General features: G+C 47.2%; 6 protein-coding genes across 6 annotated transcripts; 3 read left to right on the top strand and 3 right to left on the bottom strand.

Moving 5' to 3' along the window:
- Window positions 1-51: 51 nt before the first annotated feature.
- N7455_010553 (WW domain-containing protein) lies at window positions 52-897 on the bottom strand (the record flags this gene model as incomplete). The annotated part of the gene is made up of 1 exon (XM_040954945.2): window positions 52-897. One exon carries the CDS (start codon window positions 895-897, stop codon window positions 52-54), a length of 846 nt encoding a protein of 281 aa, XP_040814716.2.
- Window positions 898-2,283: 1,386 nt separating this feature from the next.
- On the top strand, window positions 2,284-4,380 carry N7455_010552 (uncharacterized protein; the record flags this gene model as incomplete). The annotated part of the gene is made up of 3 exons (XM_040954941.2): window positions 2,284-2,482; window positions 2,540-2,716; window positions 2,767-4,380. Exons 1-3 carry the CDS (start codon window positions 2,420-2,422, stop codon window positions 4,378-4,380), a joined length of 1,854 nt encoding a protein of 617 aa, XP_040814546.2. The 5' UTR covers window positions 2,284-2,419.
- A 1,854-nt stretch (window positions 4,381-6,234) lies between these two features.
- On the top strand, window positions 6,235-8,467 carry N7455_010551 (uncharacterized protein; the record flags this gene model as incomplete). The annotated part of the gene is made up of 8 exons (XM_040954985.2): window positions 6,235-6,278; window positions 6,321-6,571; window positions 6,624-6,822; window positions 6,898-7,017; window positions 7,076-7,225; window positions 7,281-7,797; window positions 7,852-7,906; window positions 7,959-8,467. 8 exons carry the CDS (start codon window positions 6,235-6,237, stop codon window positions 8,465-8,467), a joined length of 1,845 nt encoding a protein of 614 aa, XP_040814754.2.
- Window positions 8,468-10,611: 2,144 nt separating this feature from the next.
- Window positions 10,612-11,582, top strand: N7455_010550 (hydrophobin family protein). The gene is made up of 2 exons (XM_040954797.2): window positions 10,612-11,144; window positions 11,198-11,582. The coding sequence occupies exons 1-2, from the start codon at window positions 10,707-10,709 to the stop codon at window positions 11,252-11,254; spliced, it is 495 nt and encodes a 164-aa protein (XP_040814542.1). The 5' UTR covers window positions 10,612-10,706; the 3' UTR covers window positions 11,255-11,582.
- A 367-nt stretch (window positions 11,583-11,949) lies between these two features.
- On the bottom strand, window positions 11,950-12,702 carry N7455_010549 (uncharacterized protein; the record flags this gene model as incomplete). The annotated part of the gene is made up of 1 exon (XM_040954950.2): window positions 11,950-12,702. One exon carries the CDS (start codon window positions 12,700-12,702, stop codon window positions 11,950-11,952), a length of 753 nt encoding a protein of 250 aa, XP_040814601.2.
- A 1,095-nt stretch (window positions 12,703-13,797) lies between these two features.
- N7455_010548 (NAD(P)H-dependent flavin oxidoreductase) lies at window positions 13,798-14,982 on the bottom strand (the record flags this gene model as incomplete). Its single annotated transcript, XM_040954793.2, has 4 exons — window positions 13,798-13,941; window positions 14,010-14,738; window positions 14,801-14,883; window positions 14,940-14,982. 4 exons carry the CDS (start codon window positions 14,980-14,982, stop codon window positions 13,798-13,800), a joined length of 999 nt encoding a protein of 332 aa, XP_040814704.1.
- Window positions 14,983-15,073: the final 91 nt, after the last annotated feature.

Below are 15,073 nucleotides of genomic sequence, written 5' to 3'. Positions count from 1 at the left end.
ACAACCCTCTCTCCCTCCCAGAAATGAAATAAACACCTAGCCACACGGCCCCTAATCCCTGAGCCAAGCCCGCCTCTTCTCCTCCTTCTTCTCGCGACGCTTCTCCTTGAACTGCTTCAACTCTTGCTTCGTCAATTTCTTAGCGCTGCGCTCTGCGCGCAAACTCCGGCCGTCATGGCTATTTGCCGCGGCATCAACGTCGAAGTAAGCGTTCATCTGTCGTCGAGACTTGTTCTCATCATTGTGATTATCCGGGTTGATTGTTGCAGCTTGCCACCGTCCAGTGAAGCGGTTGAATGTGCCGGTAGCTGCATATGCCGCGGGATCGAACCCGGCTGCGTTCGCGGGCTGTGCTGGCTCTTCGTGGTATTGCGCATACGATGCGGTGGGGTCATAGTTGCCGTGGATCGCGGGATTGTAGCCACCGAGGACTGGTTCCTTTTTTGGAGCTGCGCTTGGGTGGCTGTCTTCTGTGCCGGGTGCTGCTGGAATTGCTGCGACTGCTGGGACCTCTGGCACGCGGGGGTTTTCCCACTGGGAAACTCCAGTGAAGCGGTTGAAAAAGTAATATGCCCCTGCGGTGGCGTCCCATGCAGGTTCCCATCCATCGTCCTCGACCTGTGCGGGCGGAGCCTCGGTAGGAAGTGGTGGTGGGACTTCAGCGGGGAGTGGTGGTGCAGATGTCAGTTCATCTTGCTCAGGTTCATCGGTTTGCGACTTGAACCCGTCCGTTTTCGGTTCTTCAGTTGGTTGAGTTTCGTCGTTCTTTTCCTCCTCGTCTTTATGCGTGTCGATGTCATGCTTGGCTTCCGTCTCACGGCCCGACGGAGCAGGGCTGGGTGAGCCACTGGCGCGTTCTTGTGGAACAGATGCCGATGCTTCTGGTGAGGCAGACATCATGGGAAATAAACGCAATGATTGTTGCAGGCAGGTAACGAAATGACAGAAGAGAAAGAGATCGGATGCGATCTACCCTGTCGAAACAGAGGGCCCGTGCGTGGCAATTTAACGCCACCGCCTACCTGAATGGCTCAGTCTTTACGCTAACCCTAAATAAGATTAGCGCAGGCCCATCCGGTACACTTCCAAGGTTTGTGTCACCAACACCGGACTACAAGTGTGTACCTACTACATGCTCTATACGGAGGACCTATCTCACTTTTACTTCCTAGCCAAAAAAAAACTTTCCCTTTGTGAGAGGATTTATCCTGATCATTCATGTTGTTGGCTTGTTCGTCATCATCATCTCGTTGCGCAATCTACACAGGTTGAGCGCAGCGACTGATTCCCAAATCTCTTGATTTGTTTTCGAGATACAGTACAAACTGCAAGATCGGGTTCTGGTTACGTATTCCGCCAAATGTCTCAGGAGCATGTTATAACGATCGTGAATATATCTTGCTATTTGTGGTGCGCTATTTCCTCTATCTATCCCTCCTGTGAGTTCCCTATGGAGCTTCCCTTGGGAAAAATCATAGTCAACAATGAGCTTCTGTATGGGACCTCGACCACAGTCTATTTGATATGGTAGAATTAACAAGGGAAGTGAGATACGGCTACTTATTAGGCAACTTCTTAATGGAATGTGCGGACAGGAATGTGTGTAGTTGGCTCTTCTGGGTTCTAGATCTCTTCCACTGTGGATGCCTCGTGACCTCCAGGATTGGAGATAATGACCTTGATACTACTGTTGAACTAAAAATTGGAATCCAAGAAAACCTTGATGTGTACGAACTCTGAAGAAAAGTTGAAAATTTGCAACTGAAACCGGAATGACCGATTGACACACCTACAATGGATATACTAAGTATGAATATTGCATGGTGACATCTAGCTCATTTCATAGATAGAAAAGACTCTTGAGTAATAAACTGTAGGATACTTAGAATTGTTCTAACCTGGATACTTCTCTCTAAACTGCTAAGGTGTAGCTCCTTGCTTGACTTTCCAACCCTTTAAACTTTTCGGTGAATTTGAGCGAGCCCTATAGCTCGGGCACAGTTACCGACTGTTCTAATTGGTCTTTCGGGGTTTCTAGCACTGGAATGTTCCCCCTGCATTGGTTCCTTGAACTATAGCGATGTGAACTCCCTGATTCCAGTAAACCACCTGGTTCACGATGAGTTTGGACTGTTACCATTGGATTTATCGCAAATTCCTGTATCAATGTGGCTGACATTCCTTTTTCACTTTCTGCTTTGTTGATAGTAAAGCTTGACTAGGGATTTAAAGGATGAGGGTTAAAAAGGACCTTATCGTAGCTCTCTTTGATGCTCGCCATCCAACATCCAGTCGACAACCTTCGCCAAGATATCGTCTCTCATTTTCGTTCTTTTTCAGACCCACGCTCAACTTCAGCGTCATTCACTCATTTTATTGTCTTATTTGATTACTGACTTTAATTAATACTGTCTTGCCCATGATGAAGGGGATCGCTCTTCTTTCGCTTTTTGGGGCTGCACTGGCTCATCCGGCGGGCCTTGTGAGTACTTACATTTCTACAACTTAGGGCACAGATCTGACCTTGGGGATATTTTAGTGGTGGGGTACGGATGTCTGCTACACCAGTCCAGACAATACCGCCAATCAGTGCTCGGATGTTCAGCAGAAAGGCTTTGACTTGTCTGAGCTAGCAAACGGTGACAACTGGAGCTTTGAAGGCTTCCACTTTGTTGGCCTCGAGCCTAAGAATGGCTGTCAAGGATCTAGTTACGGGGTAGGTTATTGTTACACATATCAAAGGCTCTCGATTCTAACTTTCTCAAGGGCACTTGTCTTGGTGGAAAGCTCTCTAGTGACGATGACTGGACAATCAAGATTTCCGCCACTGACGCTCCATTCTCAATCCGAAACTTCCATCTTTCAACTTCTCGGAGCACCGATGTTTTCATCATCTACGAGATGCCGGATGGTTCTTCCTGCCATCATGTCGCTTCCAGCTCGTACAGGGGAACTGATGTCGGCAACGACCAGTGTGGCGGTGCTGTATCAGTCAAGTTCACGCTTCCCCAGGAGAACAAGTTCGGCGATTGTGATATCGAGATCCATTCGATCGACTTTGACTGCTCTACTGGATCTAAGCCGCCAGGTCCCATCCTTGACCCCTTTCACTCTCACTCTCACCCTGCGCCTACCCCGAGCTCGAGTGTTTCCCTTCCTCCTTTCCATTTGCCCTCTACTACGCGGGAAGTTCCTACGATTAGCCACTCTTCGCAGAAGATGACGACTTCCACAATCTGGACTACCGAGGAGATTACTATCACCAAATGCCCACCCACTGTCACTAACTGCCCTGGTCATTCGACTGTTTTGGTTACCTCTACATACCCATTGTCGACCACAGTCTGCCCGTCTACGCCCGTGGAAACGAAAACTAGCGTAACCTCTTCTCGTGTAGTGCATTCGGATCCCCCGAGCTCGACTAGCCACTCTTCCTGGCATATGACTACTTCCACAATCTGGACTACTGAGGAGATCACCGTCACTAAATGTGCACCAACTGTCACCAACTGCCCTGGTCATTCAACCGTTTTGGTTACCTCTACATACCCGTTGTCAACGACAGTCTGCCCGTCTAAGCCTGCGGAAACCGATCCTAGCACAACCTCTCCTCATGCTGTGCACTCGCATACCCCGATCACGAGCTCTATCACTACAGCTACTGAGCCCAGCCCGCCCGTTATTACTGCTCCCTGCCCTAACGTGGTACCCAAGTGTCTCAACACATGGCTCACTATTCCGAAGTGCGACTCCAACAGCGACGCCGCCTGCTTCTGCCCATCTACCGAATTCACAGACAAGGTCAGCGGGTGCATTCGGGCCTGGAGCAGCTCCAAGAAGGAGGAAGATTCCGCACTTGCTTTCTTCGCTGGCATTTGCGCCCCCTTCGTTCCGGAGAACCCTGCTATTGTAGACATTGCTACAACCTGCACTTCTTCAGACCCCGTTCCTAAGACCACTGCTGGTCCTAAAGTCACTCCCAGCACACGTACCGTTGTTGTGACTGTTGGTGTGCCTACATCCACCCCCCAGGCTCCTTGTACCACCATCAGCTGGGCGTCACACACGGCAACTGTTCCCCTCGTTGGGTTCAGCACGGTCACTTGTTCCTCCACAACCTCTGTGAATCTGGTGGTTGTTACTACGACTAGTCCTCCTTCTAAGACTGGCCATTTTGCCCACGCGTCGTCCTCGACGTTGACAACTAGTTGCAAAACCCACTCTATTTCCCTTATTACGCCAACTGCCCCTAAGCCCACTGTGTCCAAGCCCACAGGATCCAAGCCAACTGAAACTGTCGTTCTTGCCAATATTGGATCGAAACTACCCGTGTGCAGTTTCTGGACTTTTGGCATCGCCCTTTTGGTGCTCCTCTTTTGATAATCTCCTTGTTCAATTTCTGAGAAAATGAACTTTACTTCATTATGGTCGATGGTTATTTGTTTCATTGCATGTATTGAATGCAAGGCAATGCGAACTAGGCCTCGATCTGATTAAAACTTATTTTCCGAGAATAATTATATACGACTTGTTTATTCTTGAAGATTATTGATGTGGACGTAACGTTAGAACTGAATTGCGATATCTGTAATCTCACCAATTTAACCGCAGTCCGCTTTCGTCTTCCTATAATTGACTACAACTGAACTTCAGGTCATCCTGGGCTGATCAATACTTTTTGAAACTTCTTTCATTGTGGTTTGGACTGATCCTGCGACAGGGCCTCCCAATATCTAATACTTTTATATTGATAAAATCGGAGACGCCGAATGTAAATCTATATGCATGAGTGGAGGCAGGGATGATGAACTTTTTTAGATATGAATAAGTACTGGTCGCCACTTGGGCAGCAACATTTAGATCCGTTGATTTATGCAGCTTGAGCTTGGATAAAGTGATCGTGGATATCTCGGGTTTCTGGCTGAGCTGGAATACACTTGCATGGATTGGACGGCAGGCATATACAAACAAAATTGAACTTCACGGGGGTCCCGAAATCTGAGGACTGGCTTAGGCAAGGATTACTCATTAGAGGATACTCCATAGTGAAAAATAATATTGCCTACACCATGAATAACCCACATACGGGCTACCTAGGGTGCATTATGCGGGACACTGCCCACTTTCAGCTAGCATGAAACAACCTAGTCGTTGAGAAATAACCGAGATATGAATCTGCTGATAATGCACATTTAGTGGACCCTCCCTAATATTGGTCCGAATCTATTGTAATAAACTCCGTAGACTGTTGGTCCAATATTTGGGAGATCCCACTTTATATCCACCTAACTGGAGATGCCCATAGTATACCCACCTACGCTAGGCGAATGTGACTTTTGATTTAAGTAGGATCTACACCGTATACATGCACCTCTTTCGGATCTTCCGTGCAAATCTCATAGTGGATAAAAGTGGGGATCATGTTTTAGCCACAAGCGTCACCGAATGTTTCTTTTGTTGCAGAAGGAAATACATAGAAGATCAGAAATTCTGTCAAGCACTAAGTTATCACTAGTGAGGGTTACTCTAATAGTGCTATTGAAACTGATATGTCCAAAGACCATTAACAGATATTGAGAGGATTAGCCCTGCAATAACAAATCTATACAAGAAAAAAGACACATTGAATATGGTACCTGGTAACCATGTGACTTTGAATCACATGTTTGTGCCCAGTTATAGCTGGAAACACGTCAGACACCTATGTCCACCGAACCTTCTCGGCAAACTTCGACAAGATAAGAACATTTGAAGCCACTGAGACGTTTTATGGGTCGATCTCTCGCGATTAAGGTCCGCTGCAGTGACGAACATCCTAAACCCCTTGTCTTGCTCCAAGTACATCGCGGTCAATAGATCCACTGATGTTCAGTTCTTCACGGAGAGTGTACCTTTGATTCACCCTATCGGTCAATAATTAATGGAGACTCAGCCGGCCACGAATTTCGGAAAACCCACCACGGAGCTGAAGTTCATAATCTTCGGCATACTATCGCGCCATTGATCTGAATGTCTCGGACTGCTTCGGTCAGATCCATATAATAATTTTGATCGCATGGATAGAAAGAAAAAATGACCATGGTAACGTCCAATGACAAGTAGATCTGTTGTCGGCTCCTATATCAGCTAAGTCTTTTTATACCGATGGATTCTGTACTATAGCTAGAAACGGCAAGGATTCTCCTTTTTTATCGATCCCATATACGCGTACAGAGTACTTCATACAAATGTACTATGGACCACAGTTCAGCTCCGATCAGCTTTATCGAAAAAGAACGGTGGATGTGGCTGGCTAGCTCTAATTGAAATATATCCAATAGTTTCTCTGATGGTATATTTACCTCCAAGTGTTCGCTTCATGGTCGTAAATATATTCATACTATTCATACAGAAGACTTGCCCACCATGGAGAACGAATTACAGCAGCAGCTACAGCAACTACAGCAGTTGAATCCTGCAATGGAAGATCTAGCACGTTCAGAACTCTTCGAACCAGCCCCGCGCTCTTTCAGCCTGGAGGAATCTACTAGACTGAGCTACCAGAGGGCGAAGGCCTTTGCTAATGCATATGGTATGTCCAACCTATTTACTCTACCAGTATATACAAACACTAACTAGAACAGGCTTGACGCTTAAGGATGTCCTATACCTCACCCCTAAGTTCTGGAAGCTGCACCGAGAGCCCCTATTGACACTCGATGGCGGGGCTTTCACCCTGCTTAGTATTCAGTCCAATCTCTTTGTGGGCACGCTAGCTCCTTTTGCATTGAAGCGTCCAGAGCTTCAGCCGATACTCCAATCTGCTTTGGATTTCGATATCTCGTGAGTCCATTTCTAGGAAAATGTTCGGACATGGGCCATTTCAAGATTAGTAGTTAACAGATAGTTGATATCTAGGGCACAATTCATGTTGACTGAAGTGAATCATGGATTAGATGCACGTAATATACAGACAACCGCAACAATTCTACCCGATGGTAACATCGACCTTCACACTCCTTCTCCAAATGATGCAAAGTAAGCCGAGGAATATCAAAGCTCAATTATCTTGAAATTGGCTAACAGATAGTCTTAGGGTCATGCCTCCAACAACCCCGAGGGGTGGTCTCCCGGTGGTTGCAATTGTGATGGCTCGTCTTGTGAGTGAAGACAAAGACTGTGGGATCCGGCCATTCCTAGTCCAACTTGGAAACGGAAAAGAGATGTGCAAGGGTGTTATATCAAAGTGAGCCTCCAAATACCCACCCGTACCTATACTGTGAGAGCTAATTTATAAAAAGGGCTTTGCCTCAACGAACTGGTGCCCATCCAGTCGATCATGCTCTCACATACTTCGACCACGTCCGTCTACCAAGATCTGCCTTACTTGGCAATGCAGAAGAAACAGAAAACAAGCGCGAAGGGTTCTTGTCCTCAATCCATCGCGTTGCAGTGGGGACACTCTTCCTCTCAGGATGTGTCATCCCATCACTCAAGCTCGCCGCCTTCAATGCCGCATCTTTCAGCCAGAACAGGCTTGTCACCGGTCAGGATGGAAGCCCAATGGCAGTTATTGGTTTCCGGACTCAACATATGCCGATCCTCCATACCATCGCGCAGTATAGCGTGCTAGAAGCATTCTTTGTTTCTGCAGCGATGGCGTTCCGAGAACAGGGCGTTGACCCGCGAGTGCGCCATGGTATAGCCACAGCTTTCAAGGCGGTATCACTTGGTCATTTCAGCAGAAGCATCATTGCTATGAACGAGCGGTGTGGATGGCATGGACATTATGAGCATAATCAGCTCCTTCAAATGGAGGTAAGATCTCAGTATTACTTACTTCTCTTTTGCTTGTCTAATTCATATTTCTAGCTGGCAATGCGGGGTGCATCAACTGCAGAGGGCGATATCCGCGTCCTTGCCATCCGTACGTGTCTAGAATTTTGAAAATGTTCGAGAAAAAAACTAAAAATAAATAGGACTCGCTTCTGAACTATTGATCGGTCGGTATCAAATGCCACCACCAAACGATCCTAACAGTCCCATTTCTCGACATGAGGCCTCCCTATTCTCCGAAGCGAGGGACCTTCTTCAACAAGGTGCCAAGGGAGCTCACCGAAGCGAGGGATTCAATCGGGATATCCTTCCGCTCGCTCTTCCATTAGTTGAGGCAGTTGGTCACAGAATGGCCTATGAAGCTGCTATAGATGCGAATGTCGATCTGAACTTGCTTAACCTTTACGAGAGCGGAGTTGTGAAGCAAGACTCGGCGTGGTATGTTGAACAAGGGGGACTCGGCAGGGAAGTTCAACGCGAAATGGAAGCTCAGGCGGTGGATGCCTTACTTCCCCAGATGAAGGACATCTTGTTGGCTTCTGGTGTTCAGACATATAGCAATGCGCCCATGACTTCGAAGGCGTTGTGGAATGATTTCGTTTCGGGGTTGGAGGTCTTCTCGGGAGATGCGCCTGCTGATCTTTTCCCTTGATTTCTGAGAGGAAACCATTCATATTTTGAATCCACATAGCCATATATTTTCGTTAGATAGATATTTTACAGGATTACCTAGGGTTAACAATTATTTTTTGGACCAAAAATCCCCGGGAGCCTAGTTGAGTGGGCACCCTAGCTATTTAGGCTCACACTCGCGTTCAAAGGCGCGTTTTTGGAGCCTGTAATTACTCACATTTATCAAGATCCTAAAAAGTCATTTATACAAGGTAATGCTCCTATTTGCGCAGCCAAAATTATTAATTAGTAGATGGCTGACTGGGAGCACGATGGCATAGCCGCCACATTCGCCAGAGTTGGAGCCCATCAACATAAACATGCTTGGTCATAACTGGACGGGAAGAACGATCGGATCGATTCCGACCTTGAAAGCTTTACTGGAACCGGTGATCAATTATTTGAATAAAGTAATTCAACAGGGGTGGGGGGCGTTAGGAGAGGAACACTTGAACCGGTTGGCACTATGGACAACCGGGCGTAGAGCTGGTATACTGAGTATTTATTAGACATCTGTAAATGATATAGTTGAATCCATTGAACAATTGCACATTTAAAAGATACTATTTTTATTGTCAAGCATTTATTGTAGAGATATATTCTAGGTGTTGTTTGTAGAAATGTAGTACTCTACACCCGCACTCTGTTAGAATATATATCTCAGATCTCTACTTTTAAAATTATCAATCCAACATTACTAGTCTAATAGGAAGAAATAAAAAAGAAATAATTATAATCAAGAATTTCTTAGAGAAGCAGTATAATTATTCAATAACTAAATATGAGACTCTGGTATATCCATCGCGTGAAGACTACCATAACACCACCTAGGTTACCATCAATTCGTGTTGTGGTATACAATTTACTACGTTTGGGACTTATCCTCCAGTAACAACTGCTAGGCTATTGACTAACAGCTACTCTACTAAAGTGACGTACTATCTCATACCAGCACAATGGACATCAGGCGTTACTTCCCACTACATTCTCCATATTATCCATATTCAAGTGTGACTACGCGGAGACAACAGTTAGAGCCGAACCTAAAATAAGACTATCGTATTTAGGAATAAATTGCGATATACATCGAATGAATCTAGCTAGACCCTGGCCATTCTCAAGGCCATCGAAAAATTGACTCGAAAATGCGATATGGGACTACATTGAGAACTAATGTACACTAGTAATGTGGACTATGTATAAACCAAGGGGAAGGATTGTTTGATCAAGAATTAAAGGAAGGGGACTGCAAACAGGAGCGAGTTAGGGTTGGGAAGTTGTCCGGGGGGAAGCTTGGCGGTAATCGACATTAGGTACTCTCGGAGGAAAGCGAAACCTCCAATCGGAGACTTCACGGAGTGGCTTGTGACTAACATTACAGTGCTTAATTCCTCGCAGCTGAAGAGAAATTAAACAATGAAGGGAGTGTCTTAGCTCTCCTCTCCCTACGTAGCTTTAGTTCCCGAGGTGCAGTGAGCGCCCTTGCAGGTGACCCTACGAGGCACTCGACCACTGAGGAAGAATCCTAGTAGCCTCTCACTAATGTCAGGCGCCTGCCATGAGTAGTGTATGCGTGACATGCCTTAGCTCCCGAAGTGCTGAGACAAAGTCAAATTAAAGGGAGAAACCCCCTTGGGTTGGAATATTGAAGTCTCCAGGTACCACCCTTAGAGACCCACTTGAAGACCTTAAGCTTAGTTTAATTAGGTTTATTGGCGATGAATGTGGTTCTTTAGTTAGAGATTAATGGTATAGAATACTATATCCGAATCATACCTGTTTTCATCCAACATTACAGACAAATTGTGGGCACGAGTCTCGACCAGACGAGAGCGAGGGTAAGGGAATGCCAGGGCAGTCCCTAGTCGTGTGAAGTGAGAACTTCGTGGTAGATCCATTCCAGGGAGCCTCCACAGGAGCACCCTGGTTGGTCTACAGGACCTACAGAGTGGAGCGATCTTCCTCTCCCTTCCCTTCCCAGTAACATTCCGGGGACATACTGGAGATGATCGAGGGAAGCAAAAGCATTTTGGCCCTGGAATATGGAGTCAGGGCTACTCACAGACCGCCAGTAAAAATCTATAAAGATGAGGTGATTCATCGCTCCAATTTGGTTTTTTCTTCATCAGCATCAAACACTCTCTTTCACTCTTTCCTTCTCTATTCTTCAATCTTCTAAACTCTCCGAGTCTTCTCTCGTTCAATTCCAAACCATCACAATGCAGTTCTCTATCTCCGCTCTTGTCCTCGGCCTCGCTGCCACCGCCTACGCTCTTCCCCCTGGATCTCCTTCCGCCGGTGGCGCTGGTAACGGCAACGGTGTCGGCAACAAGGGCAACACCGACGTTCGCTTCTCTGTTCCCGACAACATGACTGTCAAGCAGGCTCAGGCCAAGTGTGGTGACCAGGCTCAGCTCTCTTGCTGCAACAAGGCCGTCTACGCCGGTGACACCACCGACATCAACTCCGGCATCCTCGGCGGTACCCTCAGCAACCTGATCGGCTCTGGCTCCGGTGCTTCTGGACTCGGTCTCTTCGACCAGTGCTCCAAGCTCGACCTCCAGATCCCCGTCCTCATTGGTGTCCCCATCCAGGACCTCATCAACCAGAAGTGCAAGCAGAACATTGCCTGCTGCCAGAACTCTCCTTCCAGCGCCGTGAGTACTCCAGCAATTCCACTCTATAGAACCGTACTAACCTTATTGACTAGAACTCCGACCTCATTGGTCTTGGCCTCCCCTGTGTTGCCCTTGGCTCCATCCTCTAAGCGTCTCGCTATGTTTTCTCGCATCCAGCAACAAGTACTGGTCACCATGCCGGCTCTTTGGACTCTTGGTGCAGAGTTCGACATGAGTGGAGACGTGGGTTGTTATCGATTTCGGGGATGGGAAGCAGTCTTTTAGCTTTTGTTTGATTAGTTAGAAGTCCTGTTCAGATCACATCTCTTGTATCATAACCTGTATCGTGTGGCACTCCTCGGAGAAAGAAGACCGTTTTTGATTTTCTGATTATGCCCTTGTGCTCCATTTGCTTCTTGTTTTGTGCTTTGGGACCACCCAGCTGCTGTCTCGGGTCGGATACCTCTCGCATACATTTATTTAATTCATCAGATTCTCTCGCATTATCGCCACTGCTTCGAAACTGTAGAGCGTAGAGCGCAATCTAGCTTCGCTGCTTCCCCAACCCTGCATAGCTTGTAGTACACTATCCCTTGCAGCAAATTCCAACTTGCGGTTCACCTGGAAGCTAACTAGCTCCTTTTTCCCAGCCCTAATTACTGACTTACTCTTTATCTTAGTTTCAATTTCCTTATCACCCGTAGACTCGAACTTGGATGTTTCTTTACATGGAGGTAGATGGTGACTGATAGATGTTCAATTTTAACTTCATTCAAACTCCTATTCCAACTATGTACACATAAAATTGACACTCACTCCAATTTTCACTCCAATTAACAAACATCTACCGCAATCTCCCAAACCCAACACCCCCCAAAACACTATTTCTACTCTTCTCTTCCTGCGCCTCAACCCACTTCTCATTCTTCTTATCCACCAATCCCTCCTCCTCCGTAACCCCCGCCGAATCCAACCACTTCGGCGACTGTGGACCACGCGACGAAGTCTTGATAGAAATCGACGACCGCGGGATATTCAACCCACAATGCCTCTTCAACAAAGCCGACATGGACCTCTTATCCTTCTTCTCAGAAACACCTTTCTCAGGCGAAAAGCACTTCTGGGCTGCTACCGGCGACGAAACACTCGAAGCACCCTTTCCGGGATAACCACCAAAATTGTCTGAAGCTTTGTTCGTAATCTCCACAGGCGCTTGTAGCACCCTCCTCGGCGCCTCAACAGGCGACCGACAATCCAATTTCAGAATCGGATACGCGGGTCTGGACAGCGCCCTGGTGGCGCGGTCTGTTGGTTGGGAAGGGGTGGTATTGGCATCGAACAAGGTCCGCATATTTCCATTGTCTGGTTTAATCTGCATACGGTCTGCTGGTGACTCGCATGGTAGCACTGGCTCGTGGAAGGAGTGGTGGACCATGGTTGAGGTTGAGTCCATGCTTGCTCTGGTTGAGGCTGTTCCGGAGGTTGTTTTGATTAGGTCGTTTGAGTCTTCGTCGTGGAGTTTGGTGCTTGTTGTTGAGAGTCTTTTGGAGAGGCGGTTCTTGCGCATGCAGCGTGATAGGGTGGATATGAAGCCCATTTTAGATTTTGGGGATTTGGTTTGTGTGAGGATTTATGTGTGTGGTGGTGGGTATTATGTGGTTGGGTGTCTTAGGTTTGATGTTGATATTGATGGAGCTTGGAACAGCTGGTAGAGTAATGGGGTTTAGGATATATGAATTAAATAACTTATTCCGGGGAGGAGGGGAAAGATAGGAACATAAATTCAACTGCATTCAATTTTGGGCTGGAGATACGTCGGATGAGGTATGTCGGTATCTAGATCTTCACGGGGTAATGCTGGTTTGTATCGACTGCAGTGCAACGAAACGGGATTTGATCTACTTGCTCGAGATGGATTGCGTATTCGAACCTCGAACACACCTACTTTTCACCTCGATATCCTCTAATCCTCGGTATCTAAACTGTAAATGTGCACAATAAAGTATAACAAGCATCACAGTATCAGTAGGTGGTAAGGGTTTCCCGGGAGAGACCAATCATGGCGAGTGATATCATGCACAAAGGCCGCGACAACAGGAAGCACGATGAAGAAATCGAATCAGTAACTGAAACAGAGCCAATCGTTTGGACCGGAAACGTAGTTTGTTTTCAAGAATTCTCCAGATGATCAACTGCATGCAAGGATGTCTCCACTTTCTTTTTGACCTCGCATGAAAAGGCGGGCTTTGAAAAGAAAATCTCATTCTTTCTATTTCGATTCCAATTACGGAGGTGAGGTAAGCTTGGAAAAGGACTCCGCCATTGCGTTGGAATCATTGATCATTATTGTTGGAGGTTGGTGTTAAAGGAATGCCCCGAGTATCCGAGGATCTGCGTGCAGATCCTTGATACAATATCACGGACCCTCGCTCGGGAATGCTTATTATTGACCGTTGACCCCCCCCCCCCCCCCTTTGGAGAGTGGGTAACTCTTATTTTAGCACCGGAAATGACGTGGATCATGAGTAGCATGAAGTGAAGATAGGAAAAAATCTCGGAATTATCATGCGAGATGCAAGTGTACAAAGCCGACGTGAGGTCGTCAAAGATAAACAAAAACCCCAACTAGTTAATTCTATTGGATCTTTCCAAGCAATATGAAGCTAAATACACATCTGTAACATAAAACCCTTCAAAGCTTGCTGGAGGGGGCATCGGTAAACAAAGATCTGGTCCGGGTCATGGCCTCTAGGGCCTCCTTCTCGATCCGAGTGAGCAGGACCTCGCAAGTCGGGATGTCATGGATCAAGCCGATAACCTGACCGGCAGTCCACACCTGTATGACGAAAAAGTTAGCAAAAGCACATGAGACATGCATAATTTTAAGGAGTAAAAGTAACTTACGCCGAAATCAACGTCACCATTAATGAACACCTGACGACCCCGCTGGCCGCTAACATAGGGTTGGACCTCACTGAATTCGCCAGTCTTGGTCTCCTGCTCCACCTTCAATGCATCCTTAGCCACCTTATTAGCGAACAGACGGGAGGTGTTCTTCCACCGACGCAGGACAAGCGCAGTATCAGTCTCCTGTGCCGCGACAATAGCCTCCTTAACCTTCTGATGGATGGGGGCTTCAACAGTGCTCATAAAGCGAGTACCCATATTGATACCCTCAGCACCAAGAGCCAGGGCAGCAGCAAGACCCTGGCCATCAGCGAATCCACCCGAGGCGATGAACGGAATGCCGAGTTCCTGACGAGCACGGCTCAAAAGGATGAAGTTGGTAATATCGTGCTCACCGACGTGGCCGGCACACTCAAAGCCGTCGATGGAAAGGAAGTCCACGCCGAGCTTGACGGCGGACTTGGCGTGGCGGATTGTCGTGCACTTGTGCAGGATGACGGTGCCGGCCTTCTTCAGCTGGGTGATCACGGGTCCCGGGTTGTTACCGGCGGTCTCGACGATCTTGATTCCTTCGTCGATGATGACTTGGGCGTAGGCGGCATAGTCGGGGGGAACGATGGCGGGGAGGAGGGTCAGGTTCACTCCAAAGGGGTATTTGGTCATGGCGCGACATCTGCGGATTTCTTTGCGGAGATCTTCGGGGGTTGGTTGGGTGAGGGCTGTGAGCTGGATTGTGGTGTTAGATACTGTACGTAATTAGGGCTTTCGTTGCAGAGTATACGACGTACAAGTCCAAGTCCGCCTGCGTTGCTAACAGCTGAGGCCAGCTCGGCGTATCCAACCCATTGCATACCACCCTGTACAACAGGCACTACATGTATGATCAGAAGGTGGTTATATATGGGGAATAATGAATTCATAGCCCACCTCGAATACCGAGCTTTCGCGTCAAGGCTGTGTTGAAAGGCATCCTGTTAGGTTGGGGTATCTAATCTGATGATTGCGGAGTCAGTAACTTTGAGTAAACAACGAACCTAAACAAGGGGTAGATATACTAACAT

The sequence above is a fragment of the Penicillium solitum genome, assembly GCF_028829755.1.
Source record: "Penicillium solitum strain IBT 25940 chromosome Unknown utg000008l_segment0_segment0, whole genome shotgun sequence".
In the NCBI taxonomy this organism is placed as follows: Eukaryota; Fungi; Ascomycota; class Eurotiomycetes; order Eurotiales; family Aspergillaceae; genus Penicillium; species Penicillium solitum.
The sequence above is the reverse complement of the archived record's forward strand: the minus strand, read 5'-3'. Positions and strand labels throughout refer to the sequence as shown.

Coding starts and splice junctions, on each gene's coding strand:
- N7455_010550 (XM_040954797.2), top strand. CDS start 10,707: ATGCAGTTCTCTATCTCCGCTCTTGTCCTCGGCCTCGCTGCCACCGCC. Junction 11,145..11,197: donor AGAACTCTCCTTCCAGCGCC/GTGAGTACTCCA, acceptor CTTATTGACTAG/AACTCCGACCTCATTGGTCT.